Genomic DNA, 27,503 nt, shown 5'->3' with positions numbered 1-27,503 from the left:
ATCTCTAGTACTGCTGACTTGAAACATTCAAGGAAACCAAACTGAGAACTAAGAAACCAGCAGTTAGATCTAACTTCTCTCTAGTATTGCTGACTTGAAACATTCAAGAAAACACATCTGAGAACTAAGAAATCAGCAGAGTTATCTAACTCCTTTTAGTCTCAAGTCAAAAAAAAAAGGGGCTTTGGCAATAACCCTTGGACTCACGTGTCCTTGGAGTTCTAAATCTTTCACTCACTGCTCTATAAAATGAAGGTCCTGGCAAGGAAAGGACATCTCCTGGTCACTGACCAAGAATTCCCCTAAGAGACGGCCCCCGGTTTTTCCAAGCACAAAACTATCAAGGCAAATTTGGGATATGAATCAGTGACAAGTCAGACAGTATAATTAGCGTAGCAAGAGAAGTGTCTATAACACCCACCAGGTCAAACTTTAGAACCATGGATGTGGCCTTCCCCACCAGGAGCTTAATTACAGCCATGGCTACAGTCTTCAGGAGGGCAAGGGCCCAAGATTTTGTTATTCTGAACCATAATTAGGGGAATTTCTGTATGAGGATGCAGACAGGAATGCTAGAAATCAAATCTGTGTCCTTTATTCCACCTGGTAGGCATACCCAATAACCATATGCTGAGTCCTGTCTCAGGTTGATGGAGGGTTCCCTGGGCCCAAGGCACACAACTACCTGGGCTCTGCTCTCCAGACAGATGATAGGAGGGATGGACAGTGGAGAGAAGCTGAGCCTTGTGACAGAGTCCCCCAGCATGATGGGGAATGGAAAGTCGGAAGAAGTAGGACTATGAAGGAGGAGACAGGAAGGGGCTTAGAGGCATTTGGGGCAGGTTGGGCATTTTGAAGTGAGAGGCATTTCCATCCAGCCCCCCATGTCCACTGACAGCCACACCCAGGCTTCAGGTGGAGATGAGGCTGCTGTTTCCCAACGTGGTGCTATATTCTTCTGGAAGCCCCTTTCCTTCTGCTGTGGCTAGAGCTGTGACCAAGAATGGGAACAGGAGGCTGCTAAAGTCTGGAGAAGCAGGAATCATTTGTCAGAAGAACACAGAAGCCACCTGCTGGGAGTTCTGTCTTTTTGGAGATAAGCTGTTTGGGGTTTAGAAATGAGATGGAAGGAAGTGGAAGGCAGAGGGCAAGGGCGGAGTTGTGAGAGGCTACCATCACAAGGATGGAGGCTGGGGGCCATGTGCAGTAGGTCCAGAAAAGTGTTCAGTGGAATTGTGGGTAGGAGGCTGAGATGCCGCTGGGCCCTGTCCCCACCAAAGATGGAAGAACTGAGGTGGAGGCAACTGGCCACTTGCCTAGGAGAGAACTCAGGCACCAAGTTAAAAAGACTCCCATGAAGAACTGCCACCTTCTACCGGCTGCAGTCTTGGTTTGCCCACGCAGAAATCAGTGGCCAGGGAGGCAGGGCCTACTACTGGGATATCAGGGCAAGTGCCCAGTCCAAGAAAGCCACTGTGATGTCCTGTAGGCAGAGCCAGGTCCAGTGGACAGCCTCACTGAGCTGTGTCTTCATGCAGTCCCAGGTCACCTCACCTCTGGAAAGAAAGTGGAACATTTTTGAGTATGCACGTGTGTAGCTGTGTCAACTCTCAGGGCTGAAAACTTAGACCCACAACCCTCATCCCAGGGTGGTCAGGGATGGGCAGTCAATTAAGCTTAAGCTGTCAAGGATGCAGCGAGGGGCAGGACAGTGTGGGAGACTGGTCAGAGATGGCTTGTCCCTGGGGCCCAGGAATGGGGCTGCTGGGGATCCTGCTGGAGCCCTGGGCAAAGGTCTCACCTGCATGCCTCATGGCAGTGCTTGTGGGCGCTGGCCAGGGCCTCAAGCAAGAGGTGCCACAATGGCAGCAGTACATTCTGGTAGAAAAGCAGGGGCAGCTCTCTCAGATAGCGGAGCAGCTGATTCAGGGAATCAGGGAGCTGGATCTGTAGCTGGACCATGGAGAATGGATGGGGTCAGAGTATCCAGGGAACTGCATCCTGGACCTAAGGACTCAGGCCACACAATGCTGCTCCTTTCCCAGAATTCTGCTCCTGGGAAAACCAGCCCGTCATGTGACTCCCTATCTCTGACTTACCCTCTGAGAGAGGCTGGTGAGGCTGTCACCAAACCAGGCAAGGTGAGAGGCACAGTGGGCAGAAAAGAAGCTGACTGTGGCATTGGTGTGAGCCCAGGCCAGCTGCAAGCTGGGCCGCACCATGGTGAGCAGGTGAGAGCCCCAGACAGGCAGTGTCTCCTCCAGCCAGCTGTGGAAGATGGAAGTGGGGGAAGAGGGCTCTGAGTCTCCTCAGGCACCGCTTAGCTCCCAAGAAACAGCTGGGGAAATGGAGGCCGTGGGAAAGGAGAATCACAAGTGCTTCCCACTGTCACCTCCCTGACACCCAGGCCTTCTCTCTTCTGCCTCTCCTCTCCCCTCCCTGGGAGGAGCTCACCTGTAGCCTTGCAGACTGTAGGAGTAGAGCTTGGCACACGCTTGTTGGCTAGCAGGTAAGAAACCAGATGTTCGAAGCAACCGGCCAGTAAGGGAGGCTGAGTAAAGGGGGCCTCTGGTGAGCCGGGAGATGAGAGGGGCAGGGACTGGGGAGACAGACACTACAGGGCCTAGAGCAGGCACAGCGAGGTGCTGGGCAGAGCTTTGTGTGCTCACAGGGCCACAGAGCCAGCTCCAGCCTGCTGTGGAGGAAGGCATGCAGAGTTGTCCTTCTCCTGCTGGGCCAGGTGTGCAGGAATGCAGCTGCCGGGTGGAGCCTGGGCTCAGGCTTCAGGAAGCCTCAGGTTGAGGGTCTGCCCTTCTACTTACTAGCTGTGACCTAAAGCTAACTGCTACATCTTTCTGAGACCATTTCCTCAGGAGTTAAAAGGAGGTAACACCTACTCAAATGATACCATGAATATGCAAGCACTTCTATACTGCAAAGTCCTAGTCTAATCTGAAATGGAAGTGTCATATCTGAGGACAGAAAACTCTGTCTGTAAAGTGTTTACTCTGCAGGATTGAGAACTCGTGAGGACAAAGATGTGTGCTGTGGGGGCGGGGGGTGCTACACGTAGCTCTGTGCCCCTCCCATGCCATCCTCCCACTTGCCCATTGCTGCTTACCCTGGAAGGAGCTGTGTGACCGGAGGTCATGGCACAGGAAGCCTACAGCGAAGACCAGCAGCAACAGGAGGAGCCGCGTCCAGGGCAGCCGAGGACCCTGAGCCTGCTGCAACAGGCCCTGGTGGGAGGGGAGCAGGAGACAGTTGTAGAAGCGAGAGGGGCTGGTCTTTGCCTCTGAGGGCAGACCTCAAGCCAGGCCTTCCCGGAAGAGCATCAAGCCTTCACATTACCCTGGAGGCAGCGGGGGGCTCCACAGACAGGTGGGGCAGGAATGTGATACAGGCCCAACCTGGGTGTGCTGAGACAGAGATGTAAGATAGCGTGTGGGCTGGAGAGGGCTGGGTGCCAGCACCTTGCAGGCCATGTCACAGGTGACGACATCCTGGTTGTTACCGCTGCCCTTCCTCAGCAGCTCCTGGTTGGTAAGCTTGAGGGACTGAATGGTTTCTTGCAAAGACTTCTGTACCTATGGACAAGAAAGGTCTGGCCTGTGAGGGAATCCAGAGCTTCCATCCTGCTTCATTTTCCATGCCAACAGGGTCCCTTCTCAGGGAAGGGACAGTGGCTGAGGAGCCCCTACTCAGAACCCAGAATCCAGACAGGGCTCAACCTGCCACATCCTCCCAGCTCCTCACCTTCTTGGGAATCTGCTCCCAGGAGCTGAGCAAGTGCTCCAGCAGCAGGCTGTGGGGAAAGCACAACCCCTCCATCAGGTGGCTCGTGCGGCCTTGCCCATCCTCCCATCCTCCATTAGCCCTGGCTCCTTCAGGCTGAAAGACCCTCCACCTACCACCCACAGAGCAGCAGCTTCCTAGAGGTTGCTCCAGCAATGTTCCCACTCAGCCTGAGAGGTGTCAGGCCATGAGACAGTGACCCAGGCTCCCCTTCTGCTTCTAGCACAGGGACAGGCTGGCCCCCCACCCCACCTGCCTGGACTGAGACAGGTGCTTAGGGTACAGCTGCCTCCAGACGCTGGCGCTGAGGGGGTCCACTGTCAGGCACTCGGTCAGGCTGCTCAGGAGCTGCACAGCAGGACAGAGGGAGAGGCTGCTGGGGGCATGGGGCAGGCGGAGGGGGAGAGTGCTAAGAGGTGATCCCCTTCCCGTTAAGTGAGGCCACCCAGGCCGCACATTCACCCTAAGGAGTGGAGAAACAGTGTCAAGACTCCAGAAAGCTCTCTGAGAGGCTGTAAAGCGGGAGATTGGGGCTCCTGAGCTAGAGCTTTGAGCTCAAAGATCACTCATCTGCAAGTGACGGACATCAGAAACCACCCAGACCTGAATGTGCTGTCCCTTGGGATCCATCTTCTGAGGGTGAAGCTCGAGTGAGCGGGGCAGGCAGCTGTCAACAGGGAGCTAAGGAAAAGCCTCAGAATGGGCTCTGTGAAGGCAAGGCCTTTGTCAGCAGGTAGGGACCGCTGCAGTTGACCCCTGGGGAAGGAGAAGCAGCCTCCCACCACGTCCTCACCTCTTTCTTCATCTCAGGGGGACAGCTAGGGGTGGCTCTGGACAGGAAAGAAGGGAAGTAGGTATGCAGGGTGGAATCTGGCTTTGCTCCAAATGCCAGCACCTTCAGTCGGGGGTAGAGCTGACATAGCTGCTCCTGCAGGCTGGGTGGGGTGGGGAGGAAAGCCAGGCATAAGCTATAAATGGAGCTGTATGATGTGAACCTTTTGCTTGCTTCAGAGCCCATGCCTGCCTGGGGGGAATAGCCACTGAGGACCTTGCAATGGCTCTGAATCTTTTTACTCAGAGACTCCTTGGAAATCTGTTGAAAGCCATGGACCCTATCCCTAAGAAAATGCCCATATGCCAATCACACTCAAGGGTCCATATAATTTCAAGGGATCACTGTTCCCTTGAAACCTACTCTTGAACTTCCAGGTTGCAAATCTCAGATCTAGGATGGCTGGGGAAGAAGGGATGGGAAAATGTAACGTGGTTCTGGTGCTGGGGGTCCCTTCACAGCAGGTGTGCCCCAGAGCAGTCCTACCTGGGTGTCAGGGAGTTGTTCGGCATATAGGCAAAGTCCAGGAGTGGGAAGAAGTCCTTGGGGCCAATCATGCCGAAGCCCTTGGTAAGGTTGGGATGCATCCTGTGGGGATGAAGAAACAGGTTCGCTGGACACCACCACCCATGCCAGCTGTTTTGGTCATGACCCCAGCTAAGCCAACATCTAGGAAAAAGGGTGTAAACTCTACCCCATCTGCCAGCCCTTAATAGCTCCCTCTTCTTCCTTCCTCACCATCACATTCTAAGATGGTGGGAGAAGCTGGTCCTGATTTTCCTCATATCCCTGGAGACCAAGATCACAGCCTCCCATTTTGCTAAAACAGCCATCTGGGACACCCTGAGCCTTCCCCTCGCTGCCCTTCCATTACTCACAGGAGCAGCCGATCCAGGTATGTGATGGCAAACGGAGACAGAGACTTGATGCCCAGCACAGGCAGCATGATCCCCAGCCACACTGTGGAGGTGAAGGTCAGGAGGGAAGCCTCAGGCTTGCACCTATTGGGGGCATCAAAGAGGAGTTTTCCGGTTCCGAGACCCTCCCTCTTTCTTCCCTATTTCCCTGTTACCTTTCAGTCCCTCGGTGAGGTTGGCAAAACCCGCTTGACCCAGGGCCCACATGATGGTCAGACACTTGGCTGGTCGGCTCTGGTGGGACCTCAGTAGTTCCAGGAACTGAGGAGACCGGTAGGGAAGGCAGATTGGGATAGGACAAAACACCAGGAGCACCCCCAAAGACAGGCGGGAAGGGAGATGTCAACTGGAAGAGGGAGGACAGGCCGAGCAAGAGTGGGGCACTATGACCACGTGGTGCGGGGATTGTTTGTGGGCTTCACCTATACTCCGCCATTGGCTGGATGACTGAGCCTAGGAAAGTTACTGAACTCCTCTGTGGCTCAATCTTTTCATTTATAAAAATGGGAAATAATAGCAGTACCTGGCTGCTATGTTTCCAGAGCAGACACACAGTAAGTGCTAATAGTATTACCTATTATTACTAGGCTTATAGGTCTTCTACTATCCCAAACCTGAGTCCAACAATGTAGATTCTGCCCAGACTCCCCAGTCCTAGCTTCCTGGTGTCCCCACCACCACTGAGAGCTCACCTTGCCTAGGTTTGCGGTGGCAATCTTGGGCTTGTCTTGCAGGATGGCCTGGATACAGATGCGGTAACCATGTAGTGACTCCCCTGGAGAGATACACATTCTCACACCTACTCACATTACTTGGCATCCCAAACCTGAAATCTCCCATTTGTCAGTGGTGAGCCCAGGCCCCAGGTCCACTGACTCCTAACTTCCTCCACCCTTTCCAAAAACAGTGTCAAGGTTAGCACATTTCCCTACTGGAAACAGAACCACTGAGTGGTACTGAAAGCAGGAAAAAAAGGAGGAGGCTCCCAAGATGGTCATCCCTCCTGTGCCCCCTCACCTGGTGTCTTATCCAGCTCTTGCAGCATGGTGAACAGACAGTGGTCAAAAAAGAGCTCCAGAGACCCTGCTGCCTTCGCCAGCAGCCCTCGGATGATCCCACGCAGCTCCCGGCTCACCAGGCTGTAGGGATAATCTAAGGCCCATAGGCCTCATTGTGAGTGCTAGGACCAGACACCCATCAGCTCTTGAGAACTGTGGTGCTCTCCCTGAGAATGGTGAGTGGAGGCAAAGGCCCCTGCACTGAGGTTGGGATCCTTCCTCTGAGGAGACCCAGAGGGAGGATCACAGAACGAGGCCCAGAAACATTCACAGTCACAGGTGTTTGAGACCAGCCCAAACACCCATGGAAATCAAGACAGTGGGGGGCACTGGGATCTGTTATACCACCCTTTTTGAATTTCTTTGAACTTGTCTGAGCTTGAGGAAGCTGGAAGGACTTACCATGAGTATGCTGGCTCAGCGTGGGTTCACTTAGAGGAGCTTGTAGCTTGTAGTTGAGATAGCTGGCCAGGTCCTTCAACCATATGGATGGGTTTCCAGAGAACACGCTCTGGCTCTTATCCAGTTCCTTCTGCAGGGCTGCCACATCCAGCTGCCAGGGACAATCCCCCAACCCCCCACCATGGCGAGTTGTGAGTGAGGGAGTAAAGAAGTGGGGTAGGGGTGGGAAAATGCTTGAACTAGGTGGCAGAAGGAAGAAGGGTTTCCGTTTTTAAGCATAAGAACATGGAATGCTGCAATTCTGCTGCACCCACATCTTTTTTTTTTTTTTTTTTTTTTTTGAGACGGAGTCTCGCTCTGCCGCCCAGGCTGGAGTGCAGTGGCCGGATCTCTGCTCACTGCAAGCTCCGCCTCCCGGGTTCACGCCATTCTCCTGCCTCAGCCTCCCGAGTAGCTGGGACTACAGGCGCCCGCCACCGCGCCCGGCTAGTTTTTTGTATTTTTTAGTAGAGACGGGGTTTCACCATGTTAGCCAGGATGGTCTCGATCTCCTGACCTCGTGATCCGCCCGTCTCGGCCTCCCAAAGTGCTGGGATTACAGGCTTGAGCCACCGCGCCCGGCCTACACCCACATCTTTAAGTATGGAACAGGACAGCTGAAAATGCCGATCTCAAGGCCCTATCCTCTCAGGCTCTCCACATGTTTAAGAGGAAAACAGAGGGCCAGGCGCAGTGGCTCACACCTGTAATCCCAGCACTTTGGGAGGCCAAAGTGGGTGGATCACCTAAGGTCAGGAGTTTGAGACCAGCCTGGCCAACACAGTGAAACCCCGTCTCTACTAAAAATACAAAAATTAGCCAGGCGTGGTGGCACGCACCTGTAATCCCAGCTACTTGGGAGGCTGAGGCAGGAGACAGAGGTTGCAGTGAGCTGAGATCACGCCACTGCACTCCAGCCTGGGCGACAGAGGGAGATTCTATCACGAAAAAAAAAAAAAAAAAAAAAAAAAAAGGAAAACAGAGGACAAGATAGAAAATGAAAGATCAGTATTTCCACAGGACAGAGAATCATAACCAGTTTCTCCATCTCCTCCCTGGTGTTCCTGGGTCTTCAAGGCTTTCCTCTTACCAATCCATGTTTCCCTATAAATTTTCCATTTCCTTTCTATTCTAGCTGCAGGCATTCTGTTCCCCTGGGGTTTCCATCTTCTCCTGAACTCCTGCTCTCAACCCTTAAGTGTTCCTCCAATTTCATAGGATCTCAGCTGTCCATCCGCCTCCTCCTCTCATCTTCTCTACATCTCAAGCCCCCATTCTTTCTGCGTGTCATGTCTAGGCACACTCACAGCTTTCAGTGCTTCCTCCAGGCTGCGGAAGCGGCCCTGCTTCTGGTTTTGGTTGGGAAGAGTTGCCACCTTCTTTGGCTGCTTCTTGTTCCCTGGTTTCTTAGGCTCCACAGCAGGGGGTGGGACCTGCTCCTTATTCTGCCGCTTCATGATATTCTCAAAGCCCCGCTCATAAAGGGTGCTTGTGGTCTGGATTGGAGCTGAGGTGAAGATAGGTAGAGAAAGGCAGGCCACCCTTGAGTCCCCAAGGCCTCACCTATCAGTGGTCCCTTTCCCCACACTGCCACCTAATTAATCTCCAGGGAAGAGCCTGTCTCAAAGCCCCTTCCTCTTGGGCTGCTTAAAGAGCAGGGCAGGGTGTTCTCCTGGTAGTTTCTTTCGTTACAGCTCTTGAGTCTATGGGCTCTTTCATAAAGATGGGGCAGTTCTTTATTAGACAAATCAGAGTATGTAGGAACAAACAGAGAGGCTGGATATAGAGGTTTGCCTTATTCGGTGAGTGGCTACTAGTCTGGAAAGGCAGGCTTTTTCCATCTTGGTCTTACCCTAACGCCTCTTGGTTCCGACATGACAACTCTATAATCAACAAGTGGCAATCTTTCTCCACTCCTCAGTGGAAGAACCAGGTGTCACTTATAATTCCTGGTGAGTGTTGAGTGTGTGGCAGTCATTTCCCCCACTGCTTGGCCTCCTGTCCCTTCCTCCATGACCTGCTGGTTACTTAAAGAGGGGGCACTGTGTATAATGATCCAGAGTGCCTCTTCCCAGCTCAGACACCTGCCCAGGGAGGCCGGCTAGGTTCCTGGGCAGCTGGGAGAGTGTGTGCAGTGAACTGAGAGTCTGAGGACCGGAATCCTGGCCCCTCTGACACATGACCCTGGCCAGGGTGTCCAACTTCACTGGGCCTCAGTTTACTCATCTGGGAGGTAAGGACCGCAACCTCTCCTGGAGCTGTCCGCCTCCCGTAAGGCTCCAAAAAGACAACGCAAGGGTGGCGCTCCGGGATGTGCCTGCAAGCTCGCGCCCAGGTTCTGGGAGCGGCTCGCTGCGACCCTGCCGGACAGGCCCGGGGTACGCGCCAGGCAGGGTGGGTACTCACGGGTCAGGTCGTATTTCCACACTCCATTTGCTTCCCCGAGCGCCCGGCGGTTCCCGCCGCCGCCTCGGCCGCCAGCGCCGGCCCCAGGCCGCCGGCCCTTCTTCACCACCTCCCAGCGCCCCACGCCCGCCGTCTTGGCCGCCATGGCTCGGAGCCCTCCCGCCTCGGTCACTTCCCCTGCTTTCCGGCCCGGCGCTGGCGCGCCGCACTCTGCCACGTCTCCTCGCAGGACCGCGCGCCCGGCGCCCAGCGCCCGCCGCAAGGCAGCCTGGGACTTGTAGTCCCTCTCCTGGGCCGGGCTCTTTCGGGCGAGGAGCGACTGTAAGAGGCTCCAGTGGCAGCCTGCGGTCCCCCCCCAGGCGAAGAGGCCGGAAGGAGAGGCGATTCCCTTCTGAGAACGTTCACTGAGCGCCGATGTGAACGCCACGGCATCGAGAGACTTGGTAGAACTGTTTCTGTTTTTGTTTCCTTTATTGATCAATTGATTGATCGATTGATTGACAGGGTCTCGTTCTGTCGCCCAGGCTGGAATGCCCAGGCTGGAATGCAGTAGCGCGACCCCAGCTCACTGTAACCTCCGCCTCCCAGGTTTAAGCGACTCTCGTGCCTCAGCCTCCCGAGTAGCTGGGACTACAGCCTCCCGCCGCCACGCCCAGCTAATTTTTGTATTTTTAGTAGAGACGGGGTTTCGCCATGTTGGCTAGGCTGGTCTCGAACTCCTGACCTAAAGTGATCCACCCGCCTCGGCCTCCCAAAGTCCTGGGATTACAGGCGTGAGCTGCGGCGCCCAGCCACTGCTTTTCTTTCCTTTCTGGTACAGCTGGAAGGATGGGATGGAAGTAGTGCTCCTCATCTCGGGGGAGAGTTTGAAGATTGAATGCTTCCTTTCTTCTAGGAAAGTGCTGGCTTTACTGCTGCTAGCGATTAAACTTCGGGTTTAATGGGCTATACAAATCTATTGCCAAAGAACAAGGAAGAGGATGGAGGCTTGAGGAAAGGGCAGAGTGTTGGGGAGCTGGGGTAGGAAGTGGAGAATGGAGAATACTTCTTTTATTTTTATTTTTATTTTTTGAGACAGGATCTTGCTTTGTCACCCAGGCTGGAGTTCAGTGGCGCGATCACAACTCACCGCAGCCTCGACTTCCAGGGCTCGCTTGATCCACCACCACGGATCACCTGACCCACCACCACGCCCGGCTAATCTTTGGTATTTTTTGTAGAGACAGGGTTTTGCTGTGTTGCCCAGGCTGATCTCAAACTCCTGGGCTCAGTGATCCACCCTCCTCAGCCTCCCAAAGTGCTGGGATTACAGGAGTGAGCCACTGCTCCTGGCCTCCGAGTTCTTCTCATGGAGGCTGAGAAAAGTTTGGGGGTCTGGGACAGCTAGGGCCAGGTTTCCCCTTCCAGGCAATGGGAAAGAACAGGCTCTGCCTCCCACCACAAGAGTCAGTCCCAAGTTCCAGATGTGTCAGGGAAGCGATGGAGAGCCCCAGACTTGAGGCATTTGCAGACAGGTTCCTGCTCAGACATCCATGTGGAGGGTGTTAGTATCTTGGGAGCCTTCAGAACCTTGAAGCATGCCAGCAGAGGAGAATGAGGGAAGAGAAAATCGAAGTGACTTATCACAATTAAAGAAATTTAATACAGGTCTAGCATTTAATACGAATGCTATTTCGTATACAACTGTGTGTGAGGATGAGATTCCCATCTGCCATACTGAGGTATTATGGTAAGAACTATGAGAGTCCAAATTCCTACAGGATGAACAGCTGAGGGAGTGATGAATTCTTTAGGAAGGAGATTAGCTTCTGGAAGGAGACAGCAGCTGATATGGGTTCTGAGAAATAGAATTTTCATTGGTTCGCTGGGTGCCGTGGCTCACACCTGTAATCCCAGCACTTCAGGAGGCTGAGGTGGGTATCACTTGAGGTCACCAGCCAGGCCGACATGGTGAAACCCCGTCTCTACTAAATACAAAAAATTAGCTGGGCATGCTGGCACATGCCTATAATCTCAGTGGCTTAAGAGGCTGAGACAGGATAATCGCTTGAACCTGGGAAGTGGATGTTTCAGTGAGCCCAGACTGTGCCACTGCACTCCAACCTGGGCAACAAAAGCTAGACTCCATCTCAAACCCCAAAAAACAACAACAACAACAACAAAAAACAAAATTGAATTTTCACTGGCTGAGGATTAGGGTGGGTGGAGAGAAAATGCCAGTTGTGTGGATCTGTTGATGTAAAACAAAGGCCTAGAGGGTTGGTAAACTGGAAGCAGTTCAATGGGACAATGCTTGATGGGACTTTGGAGGTGATGAGGTTTGATACAGTTTGGATTTTTGTCTCTGCCCAAATCTCATGTTGAATTGTAATCCGCAGTGCTGGCAGTGGGGCCTGGTGGGAAGTGTTTGGATAATGGTGGTGGATCCCTCATGGTGGATCCCAGTTCTCATGAGATCTGGTCATTTAAAAGTGTGTGGCACCTCCCCAGCACCTCTCTCTCGCTCGCTCGCTTGCTCGCTCCCGCTTTTACCATGTGATGTGCCTGCTCCCCCTTTGCCTTCCGCCATGATTGTAAGCTACCTGAGGCTTCCCTAGAAGCGGATGTCAGCGTTATGCTTCCTATACAGCTTGCAGAACTGAGCCAATTAAACTTCTTATAAATTACCCAGTCTAGATGTTTCTTTATAGCAATGCAACAATAGCCTCATATAAGGTTGGAAAGGGATCTGAGCCCATATGCCAAGGAACTTGCCTGCCAAATCTGGACTTTATCCTTCAGGCCCTGGGAGACCAGTGAGAGGGTGGCATAATCCACTCTTTTGGAAGGGTAAATGGGGCTGTGTGAAATGTTGGTAGGGGAAGGCAGGGGGTGGGAGACGAGCATATCTTGCTGCCTCCTTCTACCTGTCCTCCAGCCCCTTTAGGCCTGACCATGGCTGACTTTCCATCAGGTAGCTCTGAGATGCAGTGCTTTTGGCAAGGACCATATTTGAGCTGATCATTAATCAATTCATTTTGCAGGTCATTGGTTTAGGTGTACTCAGGAGACCAACAGCAATATCTTCTCTTTGTTCGACCCCTCCTGTGTCACATGTATGATCACAGAAGAGACCCTGTTTTTGGAAGAGAAACAGAACTGGCTTTCCATTGAGGCAAATGAGGGGGCTGCCCCATGGCAGAGGCACACAGAAGGGTGGGAGGGGGACTCTCTCTTTCATTGGAATAGTCTGGTAAGTTACCAGTTCTAACTTGGCATCTAGGACATATAAATCATGCATTTACTTATCCAGCAACCTTTTCTAAGCACCTTCTCTGTGTCAGGCCCTGTGCTAGGTGGAGCTGGAAGATATAGCTCACTTGCTTGTAAGGAACTTGAAGGCTGTGTGGGAGACAAATGTATAAACAAAAAATTACAGTTCACCATCTTAGTGTTCCAGAGGAAAGAAGCACTTAGTATGAGGTACCAGGAAGAGGTGGGGAGAAGGGAGTGGCTTTACATCCTTAAGCTCTGGGTGTTTGAAGAGCAGCCTTAGACACTAGCCATGGAGGTGGGCTTGGGTAGGCCCCACCATGGGGTTTGAAGACCCAAAAGATGTTGGGTCAAGGAGGACATGGGTGTCTAGTATGGGAGTAAGCAGAAGGATGAGCTCACTGAAGCACTGTTTTACCCACTGTACTACGTTTCTATTGCTGCTAAAACAAATTGCCACAAACTTAGTGGCTTAAAACAGGTGTGTTATCTTCCAGTTCTGGAGGGCAGGAGTCTAACTCAGGTCTCCCTGGGCGAGAATTGAGGTGTCAGCAGGACTGGGTTCCTTTCTGGAGGCTTTTGGGGAGCATCCATTTCTTTGTCTTGCCCAGCTTCTAGAGGCCACCTGCATTCCTGAGTTCATGGCTCCCTTCTGTCTTCAAAGCCAACAACAGCAGGTGAGTCACTCTCACATTGTATCACTTTGACCTCTTCTTTTATTTTATTTTTTTTTGTTTTGAGATAGGATCTTGCTCTGTTGCCCAGGCTGAAGTGCAGTGGCATGATTATGGCTCACTGCAGCCTCGACCTCCAGGGCTCAAGTGATCCATCTCAGCCTCCCAAGTAGCTGGTACTACAGGCATATAGTACCATGCTCGGCTAATTTTTCTATTTTTTGTAAAGATGTGGTCTCGCTGTTGTCCAGGCTGGTCTCCAACTCCTGCGCTCAAGTGATCCTCCTGCCTTGGCCTCTCAAAATGCTGGGATTACAGACAGAGCCACCACACCCTGCCCACTCTGACCCTTTCTGCCTCCTGCTTCCACCCTTACAAATGTTTGTGATGTCATTGGACCCACCTGGATAAACCAGGACACTCTCCCTGTTTTAAGGTCAGCAGATTAGCTTCCTGAATTCCATCTGCAACTTTCTTTCTTTCTTTTTTTTTTTTTGAGACAGGGTTTCACTCTGTTGCCCAGGCTGGAGTACAGTGGAGCAATCATGGCTCACTGCAGCCTTAACAACAACTGGGCTCAAGTGATCCTCCTGCTTCAGCCTCCTGCGTAGCCGGGACTACAGGCACATGCCACAACAACCTTCAAATTTTATTTTTTGTAGAGATGGTGTTTCCCTATGTTGCTCAGGAAAGTCTTGAACTCCTGGGCTCAAGTGATAATCCCGCTTTGGCCTCCAAAAGTGCTGGGATTACAGGCGTAAGCCACCATGCCTGGCCCACAGGCAGCCTTAATTCCCTTTTGCCATGTAACCCACATATTCACAACTTCTGGGGATTGTGATATGGACACAGTGCCTCCCACGCCCACTTTACCTTCAGGGTGAGGTCTCGGCCTGAAAAGCAATGCAGAACAATGGCCTATCCTTTCATGGTATCTACCTGTAATCATGGGGAAAAGCCTTTAAAAATTAGGCAAGGGAATTAAAATCATCATGATAAGTAAAAGCAGGCAAGGAACTTGCTGGAGGAGAAGAACAGAGATAGAGTAAGGCAGAAGTGTCTATGTATGTGGGGGTGGGAGTCAAAAGGGGCGGTGGTGATTGAGAAATGAACAGATATGAATTGCTTATTTAAGGCTTGAACCTGATGTCATGATAGAAATGGTGGTGGTCTCGAAAGGGGCCATGGGGTGGGGCCACAGAAGAGACACGGCCCCAGCTGCATGTTGGCCATACTCAGGGTGGCGAGGAAACCAGCACTGTCCTGCAGCTGGAAGAACCTCAGTGGTCTTTGGGGATGAGCCCTGAACCTTAAGTGAAGAAGTATGAGTTCTAGCCCAGGTTTCTGCCATGGCGAGTGAGTCATGCATGTGGGCCTCTGATCCCTCCTCAGTAAACCGGGGGCTGGTCTAGATGACCCCAAGGCTCTCACATTCATTTCCGCACTCCTGGTCTCTGCTGGGCTTCTGGGACATTGGTTAGTGTGGCCTTTTGTCAGGCACATGCCGGGACTGGGGCTGTGCAGATAATGTGGAAGGGCCCCTGGCTCCCTGTTCCCACTGGAGCCTGATCTACAGAAGGAACCCCTTGGACGCTGCCATCCTGGGCTTCAGCACTCAGAACTGCTTATTCTTTGTAGCCATCCCAGCTCTCTCTGTCACGTGAGCCCCTGTCCTCAGCTGAATCACTATGGTGAGGTGTGTGAGCTTTGACGACAGGTGGGGAATGACATGCAGTCCCCCTGACCCAAAGGAGACTGAAACGAAGAACCTCTTGGCCAGGCCACTACGGTGTCACGGTGTCCCACAGCCGCTTCACCAGCTGCCCCTTGTCATGGCCATGGGCCCAGACCTAGTTCCTCCTCAGGGATAGGGGGTTGGGGCCCCTGCCTGCCCTCAGAGCCCTACCACCAGTGTTGGGCACTGGGGCTAGGCTGGAGCTGGGCTCCGAGCCCAGAGCTGGTGGTGGTTTCCAGGCCTGTGGGAGGGTGACAGTGAGGCTGTGCTGCAGCTGTGGACTTTTACCGCACAAGTTTATTTAAATAAAAGTGAACACATATGCAGGCTGGTGCCTGAGGGGCAGGGGGTGGGCAGGGCGGGTGGGAAGCAGACAGACAATGGGGTCCAGGCAGAGTCTGTGTGGTGAACCAGGCTGCTGGAGGGAGTGGCTGGGGGCCTCAGGGCAGCACTGGGCTTCGGTGCTGGGGCAGGGGGCCTTGGGTGGGTGAGCCTGGTGCCAGGAGGTCATTTCCATCCCTCACATGCCCCCCTCCCTCTCCCTGACCCCCTGGGCCTACGGCACTACCTCCTCAGCCCCCTCTCCCTCTCCTGACATCAGCCTTCCCCTCAGTTACTGAGAAGCCAAAAGACAAAATAAATTAGAATGGGTGAGTCCAGCCCCAGCCCCCAGCCATGGAGAAGGGAAGCCAAGCCAGGCACACTGCCCCGAGCCCGTGCTGTCCGTTCTGGAAAAGAACAGGTAAAGTGCAAGGAGAATCCAGTAAGTAAAAATATACCAATGACTTTGTCAAATACACAGCTGCTGGCTGTCGGGAGCAGGTGGCTGGCTGGGGCGGGTGGCAGCGGCACCCTGGGAAATGTTGGGTGACACAACAGAGAGACAACAGAAATAAATAGGGTGGGTGTGGACAGGGGTCCCGCCAACTGGGCCAGTGCCACCCAGGACGGGCTTCTGCCTGCTTTCCGGCCCCATGCCCCCAAGCCCCGCTCGTCTGGCTCCCCAGTGCTGCGGCACTGACACAAAGCACCCGGCCGACCGTGTTAGGAAAGGACTATAATGTGGGAGTGGAGCAGGGAGGGAGGCATGGGGAAGCCGTGCAGTCAGCCAGGGCTGCGGCCGCCCTCAGTATTCGTCCTGGTCTTCTTGTTGATGCTCTTCAATCTCATCGTCCTCAGGGGGTGCAAATCCTTCCTGGAGGGTGGGAAGGAGAGGAAAGTGGTGGGCCAGGCAGGCCAGTCAGGGCTTCTCAGGTTCTGTAGGCAGCTGAAGAGCAAGGGGTCAAGAGCCTGGGAGCCCTGCTAATGGGTGACCCTGGGCTAGTAACTTTACCTCTCTCTCATCAGTAAATTTTCTCCACGGTCCCTTCTGGCCCTATCACACTTCTGGTCTTAGGGCCAGGCCAGACTGGGGAGTGCCCAATGGGCCTGGGAGTGCTCACCTCCGTTGCATAGAGGATGCCAATGATGCCTGAGATAACAGGGCTGTTTTCACTTTCATGCTCCTGGCAGATGAGCTCGATGTCACGAAGTTTGCTGAAGTAGAAGTCACGTTCCTTCTCCAGCCCATCCACTGTCAGCTTCAAGTCCACCAGCTGCTTGTGACAAAGTGGTGTCAAGTCAGAGGTCCCCACCTCAGGCTCCCCTGCCTGCCCTTTCTTGTCCCTGCAGACACCCCAAGGGCCTGGCTTTGGTGACAGGGCTATCTCAGCTACCCTTACCCATCCCACTCACCTGTTGGTTGAGTTCAAGAATTTGGGCATCAGTCTCATGGCCACCATTTCGGGCTGATGGAGGATTCTTCCGGAGAATGCAGGGGGGGGCCACGTTGCTCAGCCGGCCAGAGGTCTGCATGTTTTTTGGGCCTGTGGGGGACGTCCTCTGTGGAACTGCCCAGAGGAAAAGAGTCAGATGAGTCCACGTGAGCCCACAGCACACGTGGCAGGAGACAGCCTGGTGTGAGGACTGCGGGGGCAGGCCCATGCGACAGGCAGGCACTCTCACCCCCCTGCCCCCACCCCAGGAAGGCCATCTACAGCTAGGCCCCGAGCCTTGGCCACATGGACACTCCAGCAGCTGGGCAGCCGTTTGGCAAGCCTGGGAGAGCAGAAACTATAGGGAACTAAAGAAGGTATGAGGTGTTGAGGCCGGGAGAGAGTTGGCCTGAGGGATAGAGGAGAGAAATTAGGACAGCAAATTTGGGGAAGCGGAGTTGGAACGGTTCGGGTCCCTCTCGTACTGATAGCTAGAGGAAAGGCAGCTGGCACAGGGCCTTTCCTAACAGAAGCCCCAGCCCAAAGCCATCGTCTCTGGGTGGCTGTCCCTCCCGGGGCCCTATGTCAGGATGGGCTCTGTTGCCCTCTGCTGGGCTGGACCAGGTATCTGCACAGCGGTGGCCAAATCAGGGACCCCAGCTCCTCCCCAGCGCAGCCAGCATGCCGTGGCGAACTGCTCACTAGTGACTGCACCTCCCTAGACCGAGCGGGCTGTTTCTAGTGCGAAGCAAGCAGGCGGGCGAGTGGGGCAGGCCCAGGCAGAACGGCAGTGCAGACAGAGGAGGTGGCTCTGCTATGACGGGGTCCGACGCGGGCTGGGGCTGCTTCTCTCCCTTCCCCTCCCAACGCTGCTGCTTCCCAAAGGCCCTATTGCTTCTCTCCCTTCCCCTCCAGAACTCAGACAAAGCCTCGTTTCTAGAGACTCATCTTTCGAGGACTTAGGACTGTTGGGCCTTTGGAGTAGGGAAAGGTGTGATCCAGCTTGGTAACTCCTGCTCTGGCCATCCAGTGGGCAGGGGGCAAGAAGGGGCTGTGGTGCTGGCACCAGGCTCTTGGCCTGGATGCACCTGGACGGAGAAACCAAGTCACCTTGCTGCCCCACCATCTTGAGGCAAACAAGTTAGCTCGTGCTACGAAACAAAGTGTCTTGGGCCTCCTACCCCAGCTGCCACCATGGCTGGTGCTGGTGGCTCTCCTCTTGGAGCAATTTGTGGAGCTCTCTCACCCACTACTTTCACTCCCCCGGTCTAAGCGGCCAGCAGGCGGCGTCATCCGAACTCCGTGATAACAAGTCTCCTCCAGGCTGGCAGGGCCGGGCCGTGGCCCAGGGGGCATTCCTGGCTGTAGAGGCCTGCCGGCCCGGCCCCCCATGCTCCCTCCCCCGGCTCGGGCACGTTACCTGCTGTGCCAATGAGTTTCTTGGATTTGTTGAAGATCTGATCACCTGGGTTAGGAGGTGGCGCTACGTCCTGGCCCTGCCGCGCCAGCAGAGGGTTGTAATCCTTTCCATCATAGTTTGCGTCAAAGAATTTCTTAAACCACTGAATAAACTCAAAATTATCTTGGAATTTTCCTTTCACTAATTTCTCTACAGGAATGATCTGAAATAGACCACATAAGCAGAGTACTTTAGCCACCTGCTGCTGTAGGGCTGCCTTTCTCTGCTGAGGGCCACTGCTCTCAGGAAAGCCAGCCCCTGGGCTGCAGCGTCCTCCACCTTCTCCACTTGCCCCCCTCCCACGGCACCACAGCAGACAGGTAGGCTGGCAGGCCCTGGTCTCAGATCCAGAGGCATCCCTTCTCTACAGGCACCGTGTGGAAGAACTGTGTGGGGAGGCGCCCCTCGGCTCTACTGCCTGCGTGTGGGCTGGGGGTCTGCAGCCACCGAGGCAGGAGAGTGAGCAAAGACACTTTCTTGGGCCCTACAGAGACAGAGAGAGGTGGAACTTCACAGGAGCGGTACACAGAGCTCAGTGTTAGGGTGGGCAGGGTCCAGAGAGGAGGAAGGGAAAGGACTGTTGTCATGATGGGAAGGCAAGTGTTGTGGGCTTTTCCATTGTGCCTTGAAAAGGGGGAAAATTCCCTCTGGAGAGTTGGGAGGTGGAGGGAGGCGCGAGCACTGGAATGACCCCAGGAGCCCCAGCTGCCCGGGCTGATGGGTCCTCTTCTTCCCCAGGGTCACACTGCTCCTCGGGCCCCTCCCCGGAGCGCAGGCACCTACTTTGTCAACACCCATCTTCTTGAAAGCTGCTTGCAGCACCTTGAAGTTGTGGATGTATTCATGCTCTAGTTTGGCCTGGAACTTCACTTTCCTCAAGTGCACACAGCCAGGGAAGAGCATGTCCATGAACTGGCAGTAGGCTGCCCCTGTGGAGAAGGACAGCTGGCTGAGGGTTCTCGCTGCTCTCCTTCTGTGGGCTGCTCTCTCACTTCCCCAAACCCCATCTCCTCTTCTCTCTCCTTGTTCTGAGGCTGGAGCCAGTCCTACTTTCAGGATAGACATGGCCAGAATACCCCCAGCTTTCCACGAAGAAGAGTGATGACTATTTATTGATGCACATTATGTACCAGCACCACATCACACACTGCATGTAGGTAGGGTAATCCCAATAGCAACTCTAGTTACTTGGTGATATTGTCTCCATCTTATGGATGGGAAAACTGAGGCCTAAGGCAGCAGAGTGAATTGCCCAAGGTTGCACCACCAGAAGAGCTGAGAGCTGGACCCAGAGAGATGAGGTCAGACTTGTGGCTCTGCCGCCATCCTGGCTCTCAGCTCCCCGCTCCTCCTTTCCCTGCAGTCCTTCACGGTGCCTCTCCTGCTCTTCTCTTTCCCTGCTTCCATTTCTTGACTTCAGCTCCAGATAGTCTGACTGGTTCAGGGCCTCCAGCTCTCCTCCTTAGTCTAGTCACAAGCTACAGCCATGGGCTGCATAATGATGGTTTGGTGAGCGATGAACCACATATATGATGGTGATCCCATAGGATTATAATACCATCTTTTTATTGTACCTTTTCTCTGTTTAGGTGTGTTTAGATGTGCAAATACTTACCATGTGTTAAAACTGTCTGCCGTATTTAGTACAGAAACATGCTGTGCTTGTTTTTAGCCTAGGAGTAGTAGGCTATACCATATAGCCGAGGTATGTAGTAGGTTACGCCATCCAGGTTTGTGTAAATACACTCTGTGATGTTCACACAACAACAGCATCGCCTAAGGATGCATTTCTCTGGGCATATCAGTCATTCAGCCATGCATGACTATATATTCCCTGCCGTGGCTGCTCTGCCTTCTGACCTTTCTTTCCTTTCCTTCCGGCAGGGCCACTTCCCATATTCCCAGCCTCCTACCTGAACAGAGCTGTTCTATCTTGGTATAGTTGAGGTGCAGGGAGTCGTTGACCCATGCAAGCATATCATGGCGACTCAGATTTTCACTGGTCACAGATGTGGAGTACACATTGACGGCCATACCCCAGCTGGAAAGCAAGAAAAATGGTGAGGTCAGCACTGGGGCCTCATGCAGCTCCTTAGCTGTCACGAGACACGGGCTGTATGATCCTGGGAAGTAAGAAACATTCCCTCCAGATTGCCCTCGCAGTTTACCCCCAGAGGGAGGGTCTTTATTCCTTAGACATTTCATGAGCATCTACTATATGCTAGATGTGCGCCAGGAGCCAGTAATTCCAAGTTAATTAAGATATGGCCTCTGTCTTGAGGCATTTACAGACAGGCAGATCCCCTCAGTAGGGAGCGATGGGGCAGTGAAACAGGCACATAAATGTTCAGGGACAGCACAAAGAAGGACGTAAGTGTATCTGCTGGGCAGGGTCAGCAAAGGCTTCAGAAAAGAGATGTTGGAGCCTGAAAAGAATAGGAATTTTCCAGACATAAAAAGGGATGGGTGGAAGGTATTTGATTTTGGTATGGGGGGATGTTCTGGAACAGGGTCTAGCAAGAACAAAGGCAGAGCTTATTCTGGGCACTCTGAGTTGTGGAGCAGGCCCAGGGAGCAGATTTTTCTGTTGGGGTGTGGCACAATGAGGTTGGCAGGGACAGGTTGCCAGGGCCTTGTTTACCAGGAGGAGGAATCTGGACTTTCTGTTTGGATGACGGGAAACCATTAGAGGGTTTCAGCAGACAGTAACCTGACCAGATTTGTGTTTTAGAAAGCCAGCTAACCTTTGCCTCTGTTCTGACTTCGGATTCCATATTCCTGTGGCTGACGCAGACGCATCTAAATTCTGCTTGTCCACAACCTTCCCTTAGAATATACTTCTGGCTCCTGTATTCATTATCCCAGTGAATGTCACCACCAGCCATCAATCACCACCTTAGAAAGCTGCGGGGTCATCTCAGACAGCCTACTCTCCCTCATGCACCTATTAATTCTCATTCCTCAAGTCCTGGAACCCCCCCCTCCCCTATCCACCCTGTTCTGCTTACCTTGATGATTTATGCATACCGTTGTCCCTTGGTATTCATGAGGGAATTTGTTCCAGAACATCCCCATGTACCAAAGTCAATGCACAGTCAAGTCCCTTATATAAAGTGATGTAGTATTTACAGTTAACCTACACAACCCTCCTGTATGATTTAAATCCTCTCTAGATTACTTATAATACCTACTACCATGTCACTTCGATGTAAATAGTTGTTATACTGTATTGTTTAGGAAATCATGACACGAAAAAAAAGTCTGTAGGCGATGCAACAATCCTTTTTATTTCCTGAATATTTTTGATTGGTATTTGACTGAATCCACAGATGTGGAACCCACAGATGTGGAGGGCTGACTGTATTTTCTCTCTAGCCCAGGCTGGCAGGAGCCTCCTGAAAGGCCTTCTAGCCTTCAGTCTCCCCCTCCTCCTAATCCATCCTTGACACTGCTGTCGTCAGAATCTAGCTAAAAGCAGGCCTGGTCACTCCCCTCCCCCACTTGAAGTCCTTTCAGCCAGCGGTCGTAAAAGAGACACTCCTTGGCCGAATTTGCCTTGCAGACTTAAACTGTTTAGCACTCATAGTGTTGGAAACAGTTTTGAATTAGTACCCAATATTTTAAAGTTGAGATGTTCAACAACTTGGGATTTCTGGCTTCTTTTGGCCACTCTGACCCTATGTTCCCGCACTGAAACCAGCAGTTGGCGTGGAGCCAGCAGTGAGCCTCCTTCCCACCCCACAGAGGCCAGGGCTCAGTTGCTGCTGCTAACTGACTTGTGCTGTTAAGAAAAGGAGGACATAATTCTTGTAATCAGTTCTTTATCAGAAATGGAGAAACAAGATAGGTCAAAAGGACTGTGTTTTCCGAGAATTGTGAGGACATGTGTTTCTGAAGTGAGCGAAGAATATTTCTCCAGGTTTAATATGTAAAGTGTCTCTGTGAAATAAGAATACATCTTACACACCCTATATTCTTACAGGAAGAATATTTCCCTATCTGTTGCAGGCATCTGCTGTTATCATGTGACTCCTCCCGACCACTTATCAAACTCATAAGGGGACCCCACCTCTTCAGCCTTATCTCCCACTTTGCTCCCCCAGTTAGGAGCCATAGGCAGCTTCCTACTCACCCTGTCTCTGGAATGCTGTCCCCACCTGAAAGTTCATTCTCTGTTCCATGGTTCTCAACTGTGGCCCCAGACCTGCAGCTCTGGGGCTATATGGGGATCAGCCAGTTAAAAATTCCAATTCTCTTGCCCTCCCCCAGACCTACTAAATGAGAAACTGTCTTGGACCAAGATGCCCGGAGGATCTGCAGGCACGGTCCTGTTTTGAGCAGTACTGCTTTAGAGAGGGAGGCTCAGCAAGGCATCTGCAGAGCTATGTGCCCCTCACGTTCCCACCCCTGACCCCAAGCACATAGGACGGAGCATGTTTAACTTAAATGAATGCTTTGAAGAAAAATCACGAGAGAAAACCCTCTTCTTTATTCCTAGTTCTTCCTCCTTTGAAAAATAAACCTTGTCCTTCATTGCCCAGCAAAGGGAGGCCAGGTGGGGCCAAAAAGCCAAGAGAAACAGAAATGAATTATTGTCATGGGAGCTCCTAAAGACTCAGGACCTGGCAATTTCAGAGCTTTCCGAGGGTAATGTTGACTGCATTTGAGTCTCCTCCTCCACAACGGCTCTGCGCCCACTGCCCTGCATCTTGGCCCTTGCGCTTACCACTGGACTTTTAAATGCCTGTGCCCCGTGTCGGAAGTGCCTTGAAGCCAAGAGTGGGGTATCCAGGCCTGTCACAGGCAAGACGTTCAGTAACGCTGAACAATTGAGTGATGCCTTGTGTCCTCTCCTCTTTCTAAATCGTGTCTCATCACCTTCTGGCCTGGGTCCCCCTGCCATCCCCCCGCCATCCCCCCTCCACTGGCTTCAGCCTCAGGACTCTACTTTAGCTCCAGGAGACTTTCTCTGACCCCTCTGTGGGAGGCATATGCCTGTGATCCTACAGCACCCTGGGCATGGCTCTTCATGGCATCCCACACGGTCTCTTGAAATCTTGTGTGTGAGACCTGGTGTGGTGGCTCATGCCTGTAATGCCAGCACTTTGGGAGGCTGAGGGGGGCCGATCACCTAAGCCAGGAGTTCGAGACAAGCCTGGCTAACATGGCAAAACCCCGTCTCTACTAAAAATAAAAAAATTAGCCAGGTGTGTAATCCTAGCTACTAGGGAGGCTGAGGCAGGAGAATTGCTTGAACCCGGAGGTGGAGGTTGCTGTGAGCCAAGATCATGCCACTGCACTCCAGCCTGGGTGACAGAGCCAGACTCTGTCTCAAAAAAAAAAAAAAAAAAAAAATTATTGTGTGCCTGCCCCTTCCACCTGACTGTAAGCTCTTCAATGGCCAGGTTGTGTTCCATTCACTTTCGGGTTCCACGCCAGTTCTTGGTGGATAATAACTGCCTAACCATATTGGTGGAGTGGAATTGCAGACCGGAGTTAGGGGAGTGTTTCCCAGTTCCCAGGACGCACCTAAAGTAACAGGAGGAGGAGTGGATGGATGGATGGACGCTAAGCTTGCCGAAGGGGCAGAGTGGGTAGGGTCAAGGAAAGGGCATCTAATTTTGATGAGTATTATTATGTTGTGAACTGCAATAAATTGAAAAGATTTGCCCCTGTCCTCAAGGAGTTCATAATCTTATTGCGGAGAGTAATGCACCCATGAGAACAGTATAACCAAATGCCCAAAAGTGTGCTGGAAACAGCAAGTGCCACAGGAAGCGGGAAGGGGAGGGCATGCAGAGGTAGAGAGAGGGATGTGAATGGCCCCAGGGCCAGAGTGGTCAGACTCTGCCAAGTCCCCAGGGAGGATGAAGAGGACGGCCAGGAGCTGGTACAGAGGGCACCAGCTATTCCGGGAACTGTCCAGAATGACTCTGCAAGAGCGTTCCACAGGCTCACAGACTCATTCCTTATGAGGCCCCTGGGGCAGAGTGATTCTGGGCCAGCTGTGGCTGACAGGCCTCAGAGGGGCTGGTCTGGTTTGGGGTGGTTCTGGGCGCAAGAAGCAGTCTTAGGTTGGTCCTGGGAGTTCCCGAGTCACTTTAGCGATTCTGTTTTGTTTAAAGTATATGAATTTCAAGGACTGACTACTGAAGAAAATGAAAGGCAATGGTCTTAGTCCAAACATATCCTCCAGTTTTTGACTGAAATTGTTTGAGCCTCAAGGGTCTTCCAGCCTGAGGGCAGCTTTCCTGGTTCCACAGGATTGGACCTGCTAATGGTTCAGGCCTCCTCCATGCATTGCAGAGGTTCTTTACTAGGAGAGTCCACCGGCTTCTCCTGCAGAGACTTCAAGAGGCTAGAGTGTAGCCCAAGTGTGTGTGTATAAAATATATTATATATACATTACATGTTATATGCACATATTTTACACACACACACACACACACATATATACATAATTTTAAAGAATACCCCAGGTGATTCTGGTGCACAGCCACATATGAGAACCACAGCCTTCATTTGATATGCATACTTAGCCGGGATTTACTGGCTTTTGTTGCAATGGCAAAGGCTGGAACGTTGGGATGTTCCGCCACTTATCTGGGGGGAAAATGCTAGCCAGTCCTTGGTACACAGGGAAAATCTCCAGTTTCCCTAGAGTTTAGAACGCAACTAAAGGCCTTGCTTTTAGGGCTTCTAAGAGCCACTAAGAGCCACATAGCTACTTGAAAAATGACCAGGTCTTCTCAGCATTGACCCAGTTTTGTCAATGCCTGATGACGGGAGGGTATTTTCCACACCTTTGGTCTGACTCTAGGCTCCCATGAGTGCAGCAGTGCCTGTGCGAAGGAAGCTGGAAAAAATGGCTCCTTTCAGGGCCCAGCAATGAATCATGCTGTTACCCACTATGGGGCTTCTGGGGAAGCAGGTAGCTAGTAGCAGGAACAGAGCCTCAGTCCCCACTCAGGATTCACTCAGGTCCTCTCAACTGGGGCTACACTCTGCCCTAGTGGGGGTCCATTTGGCTCAGGAGGACTCATCCAGGGCACCCAGGGGTCTCTGCAGGAATTCTCTGCTGCATTTGCTAGGGCAGCATGAAGAAACAGCCTCCTTGTTTCCTTACCCTTCATCACACTGGGGAGGGCGGGATGCCCTTTTAATTTTCCTCTCCTAGCTTTGGCTCTGTAAATAGAACTAAACATGGCCAGCAGGTGGCACCCAGGTCCTGAGCAAAAACTCCTTTAAATGTATCCCTCATCCTCCAACCCCCCTTTCCAGAGCTCAATTTAGAGCCCAAATTGGGAGCCTCTCAGAGCTGGGCTGGCTGAGGGGCCTGGAGCATTGGGGCTGTTCTAAGATCCTGGACTGAACTGAGCCAGCCTCCGTATCCCCCAAAACCACAGTTTGAACTCACCAAACAGGTCCAACTTCTGATTGCACTGGGGGTTGACTTGGGCCTGGACTCACACCAGACCAGCTGCTGGGGGCAGAGGTGTATAAAGTATTTGCCCAAGCATCAGGGTCTAAGTGGACCAGCTGCCTCCAATTACAGCAAAGACATAACCTGATGAAACTCTTAATAATAACGCACTTGTTCCCAAGAGCTCCTTCACCTCCCCAGAGTGAATGGTAGGTAGCCACTCGGAGTGGGCAGGCTCTGTCCCAAGAGATGTAGTAGCAGTGTCTTCCAACCCCATCCACATGTTTCTACCATGATCTTTGGCGCATGTGACTGTTAGGAGAAACAGACCCTGATTGGATTGTGGCATGTCACCATCCAGGCAGATCCACATTCGAGGATCAGACCGACAACGTGGCCTTGGGGAATGCCTGCTCTGCTATCAGGAATGCAGTCAAGGGCAAGAAAAGTTGAGGAGGTTTAATCTGGTGATTTTGCTGAGTCATTTCCTATACTAGGACTATAAGGTTCATGGTGCATTCACCGGCAACTAGGAAAGGCAATTACAGCTCTCACTGTGGAAGGGGAAGCTGCTGGTCATTCTGCAGACTGAGGCCTTAAAAATGGTCATCAAAACCAAATCCCACTAACCCATGGTCAGAAGGGTTTCTAGAGACCATCTGCTTCCTTCCCAGGCAATTAGGACTGCACTTAGATCTAGGCACTTATATTCTTAAATCATAAAGATGGCCAATAAGGCTGCACAACTGAAATTTCACATTCTATTATTTAATGACCTTATCACCAGCCTAAATCTAATTTTGGCTTTTTGTTTTTAAGTCTATCTTCCACAAATATGTCTTAAGGGTAATTTAGGGGCCCTCAGTCTTCTCTAATTCTCTAGATCTCCTTTTACCTCAAGTTTAGCCCTGTTCTGGCTGGTCCCTGAAAGAACTCCCTGGAGTTTCCAGGCCTCCACCCTCTGCCCAGCGTGGCTATGAAAGACACACCAGGTCTATCAGTCCTGAAGGAGGTGGCCAGCATGCCTCCAGCAAGCTCCAAAAAGGTAGTGCTTAAGAACACTGGATCTCCAGGCACGTCACGTGGGTTCAAATCCTAACTGTACCATTTCCTAGCTGTCTGACTTGACTTTAGGTCTTAGTTTCCTCATCTATAAAATGGGGACAGTGACAGCTCTCACCTCACAGAAGAGTTATGAGGATTAAGTGAGCCATGTGTACACAGTGCTGAGCACAGAGCCTGACATTCAGTATGTATTTGGCAAGTGCTGTCAGCATCACGGGGATAGACAGTAAGAATCTAAGGGCATTTGTTTGAGGAGTAGGTGCCTGACACGCAGCCAGCTTCTGGTCTCTGAGACCACAGAATGGCCAGTCCAGAAGGGAGACAGACTACGGAACTTTTCTCTGCCGCTTTGCCTTGAGACAGCCACATGGGCTTCCCAAAGCTGGGCTCTGACCACAATCCCTCCCCAACTCCCACATAGCCTGCTTTGTAGACGCCATCCTACCGGCCAAGACAACTGGAACAGACGCTGTGGGATCAGAGGAGAGAGAACTCCGCAGAGCCAGCCAACACGTTTCCGGTTCCTGAAGTGGGGCTATGCCCATTGTCACTGGGCTACCCCTTCCTGCCCAGGCCCAAGGGGCTGAAGTCACCTGTTTGGAAAATCTGCAAAATTGCTACCCCTACCCCCGTAAGTCACACATCCAGGTTATTCTGGGCTTGCATGGAGGCAGTATGTGCAGGTGGGGCTG

General features: G+C 52.4%; 2 protein-coding genes across 6 annotated transcripts in view; both read right to left on the bottom strand.

Moving 5' to 3' along the window:
• Nucleotides 1-572: 572 nt before the first annotated feature.
• Nucleotides 573-9,698, bottom strand: TMEM214 (transmembrane protein 214). Of its 2 annotated transcripts, XM_025354298.1 has the most exons (17): nt 9,450-9,698; nt 8,351-8,550; nt 7,005-7,155; nt 6,562-6,696; nt 6,237-6,319; nt 5,700-5,805; nt 5,506-5,587; nt 5,114-5,215; nt 4,589-4,730; nt 4,052-4,143; nt 3,757-3,805; nt 3,474-3,587; nt 3,122-3,239; nt 2,455-2,551; nt 2,100-2,268; nt 1,802-1,953; nt 573-1,556 (listed from the first exon to the last, which is right to left on the bottom strand). In XM_025354298.1, the coding sequence occupies exons 1-17, from the start codon at nt 9,592-9,594 to the stop codon at nt 1,433-1,435; spliced, it is 2,061 nt and encodes a 686-aa protein (XP_025210083.1). In that variant the 5' UTR covers nt 9,595-9,698; the 3' UTR covers nt 573-1,432. The 2 variants fall into 2 exon arrangements, with proteins under 2 accessions (XP_025210083.1, XP_025210084.1); XM_025354299.1 differs by lacking the exon at nt 6,562-6,696.
• Nucleotides 9,699-15,390: 5,692 nt separating this feature from the next.
• Nucleotides 15,391-27,503, bottom strand: part of MAPRE3 (microtubule associated protein RP/EB family member 3) — a 55,759-nt gene continuing 43,646 nt past the window's right edge. Inside the window, exons 1-7 of one of the 4 annotated variants that reach the window (XM_025354516.1) lie at nt 27,257-27,488; nt 20,237-20,364; nt 19,107-19,252; nt 18,285-18,486; nt 16,845-16,999; nt 16,553-16,705; nt 15,391-16,305 (exon numbers count right to left, since the gene is read on the bottom strand). In XM_025354516.1, the coding sequence (XP_025210301.1) occupies nt 16,237-16,305; nt 16,553-16,705; nt 16,845-16,999; nt 18,285-18,486; nt 19,107-19,252; nt 20,237-20,357 (846 nt within the window). In that variant the 5' untranslated portion in view covers nt 20,358-20,364; nt 27,257-27,488 and the 3' untranslated portion in view covers nt 15,391-16,236. Of the gene's footprint in view, nt 16,306-16,552; nt 16,706-16,844; nt 17,000-18,284; nt 18,487-19,106; nt 19,253-20,236; nt 20,365-27,256; nt 27,489-27,503 lie in introns of those variants that run through there. The other 3 variants (XM_025354518.1, XM_025354515.1, XM_025354517.1) reach the window with 3 other exon arrangements.

Source organism: Theropithecus gelada, chromosome 13 (assembly GCF_003255815.1).
Source record: "Theropithecus gelada isolate Dixy chromosome 13, Tgel_1.0, whole genome shotgun sequence".
NCBI lineage: Eukaryota > Metazoa > Chordata > Mammalia > Primates > Cercopithecidae > Theropithecus > Theropithecus gelada.
The sequence above is the reverse complement of the archived record's forward strand: the minus strand, read 5'-3'. Positions and strand labels throughout refer to the sequence as shown.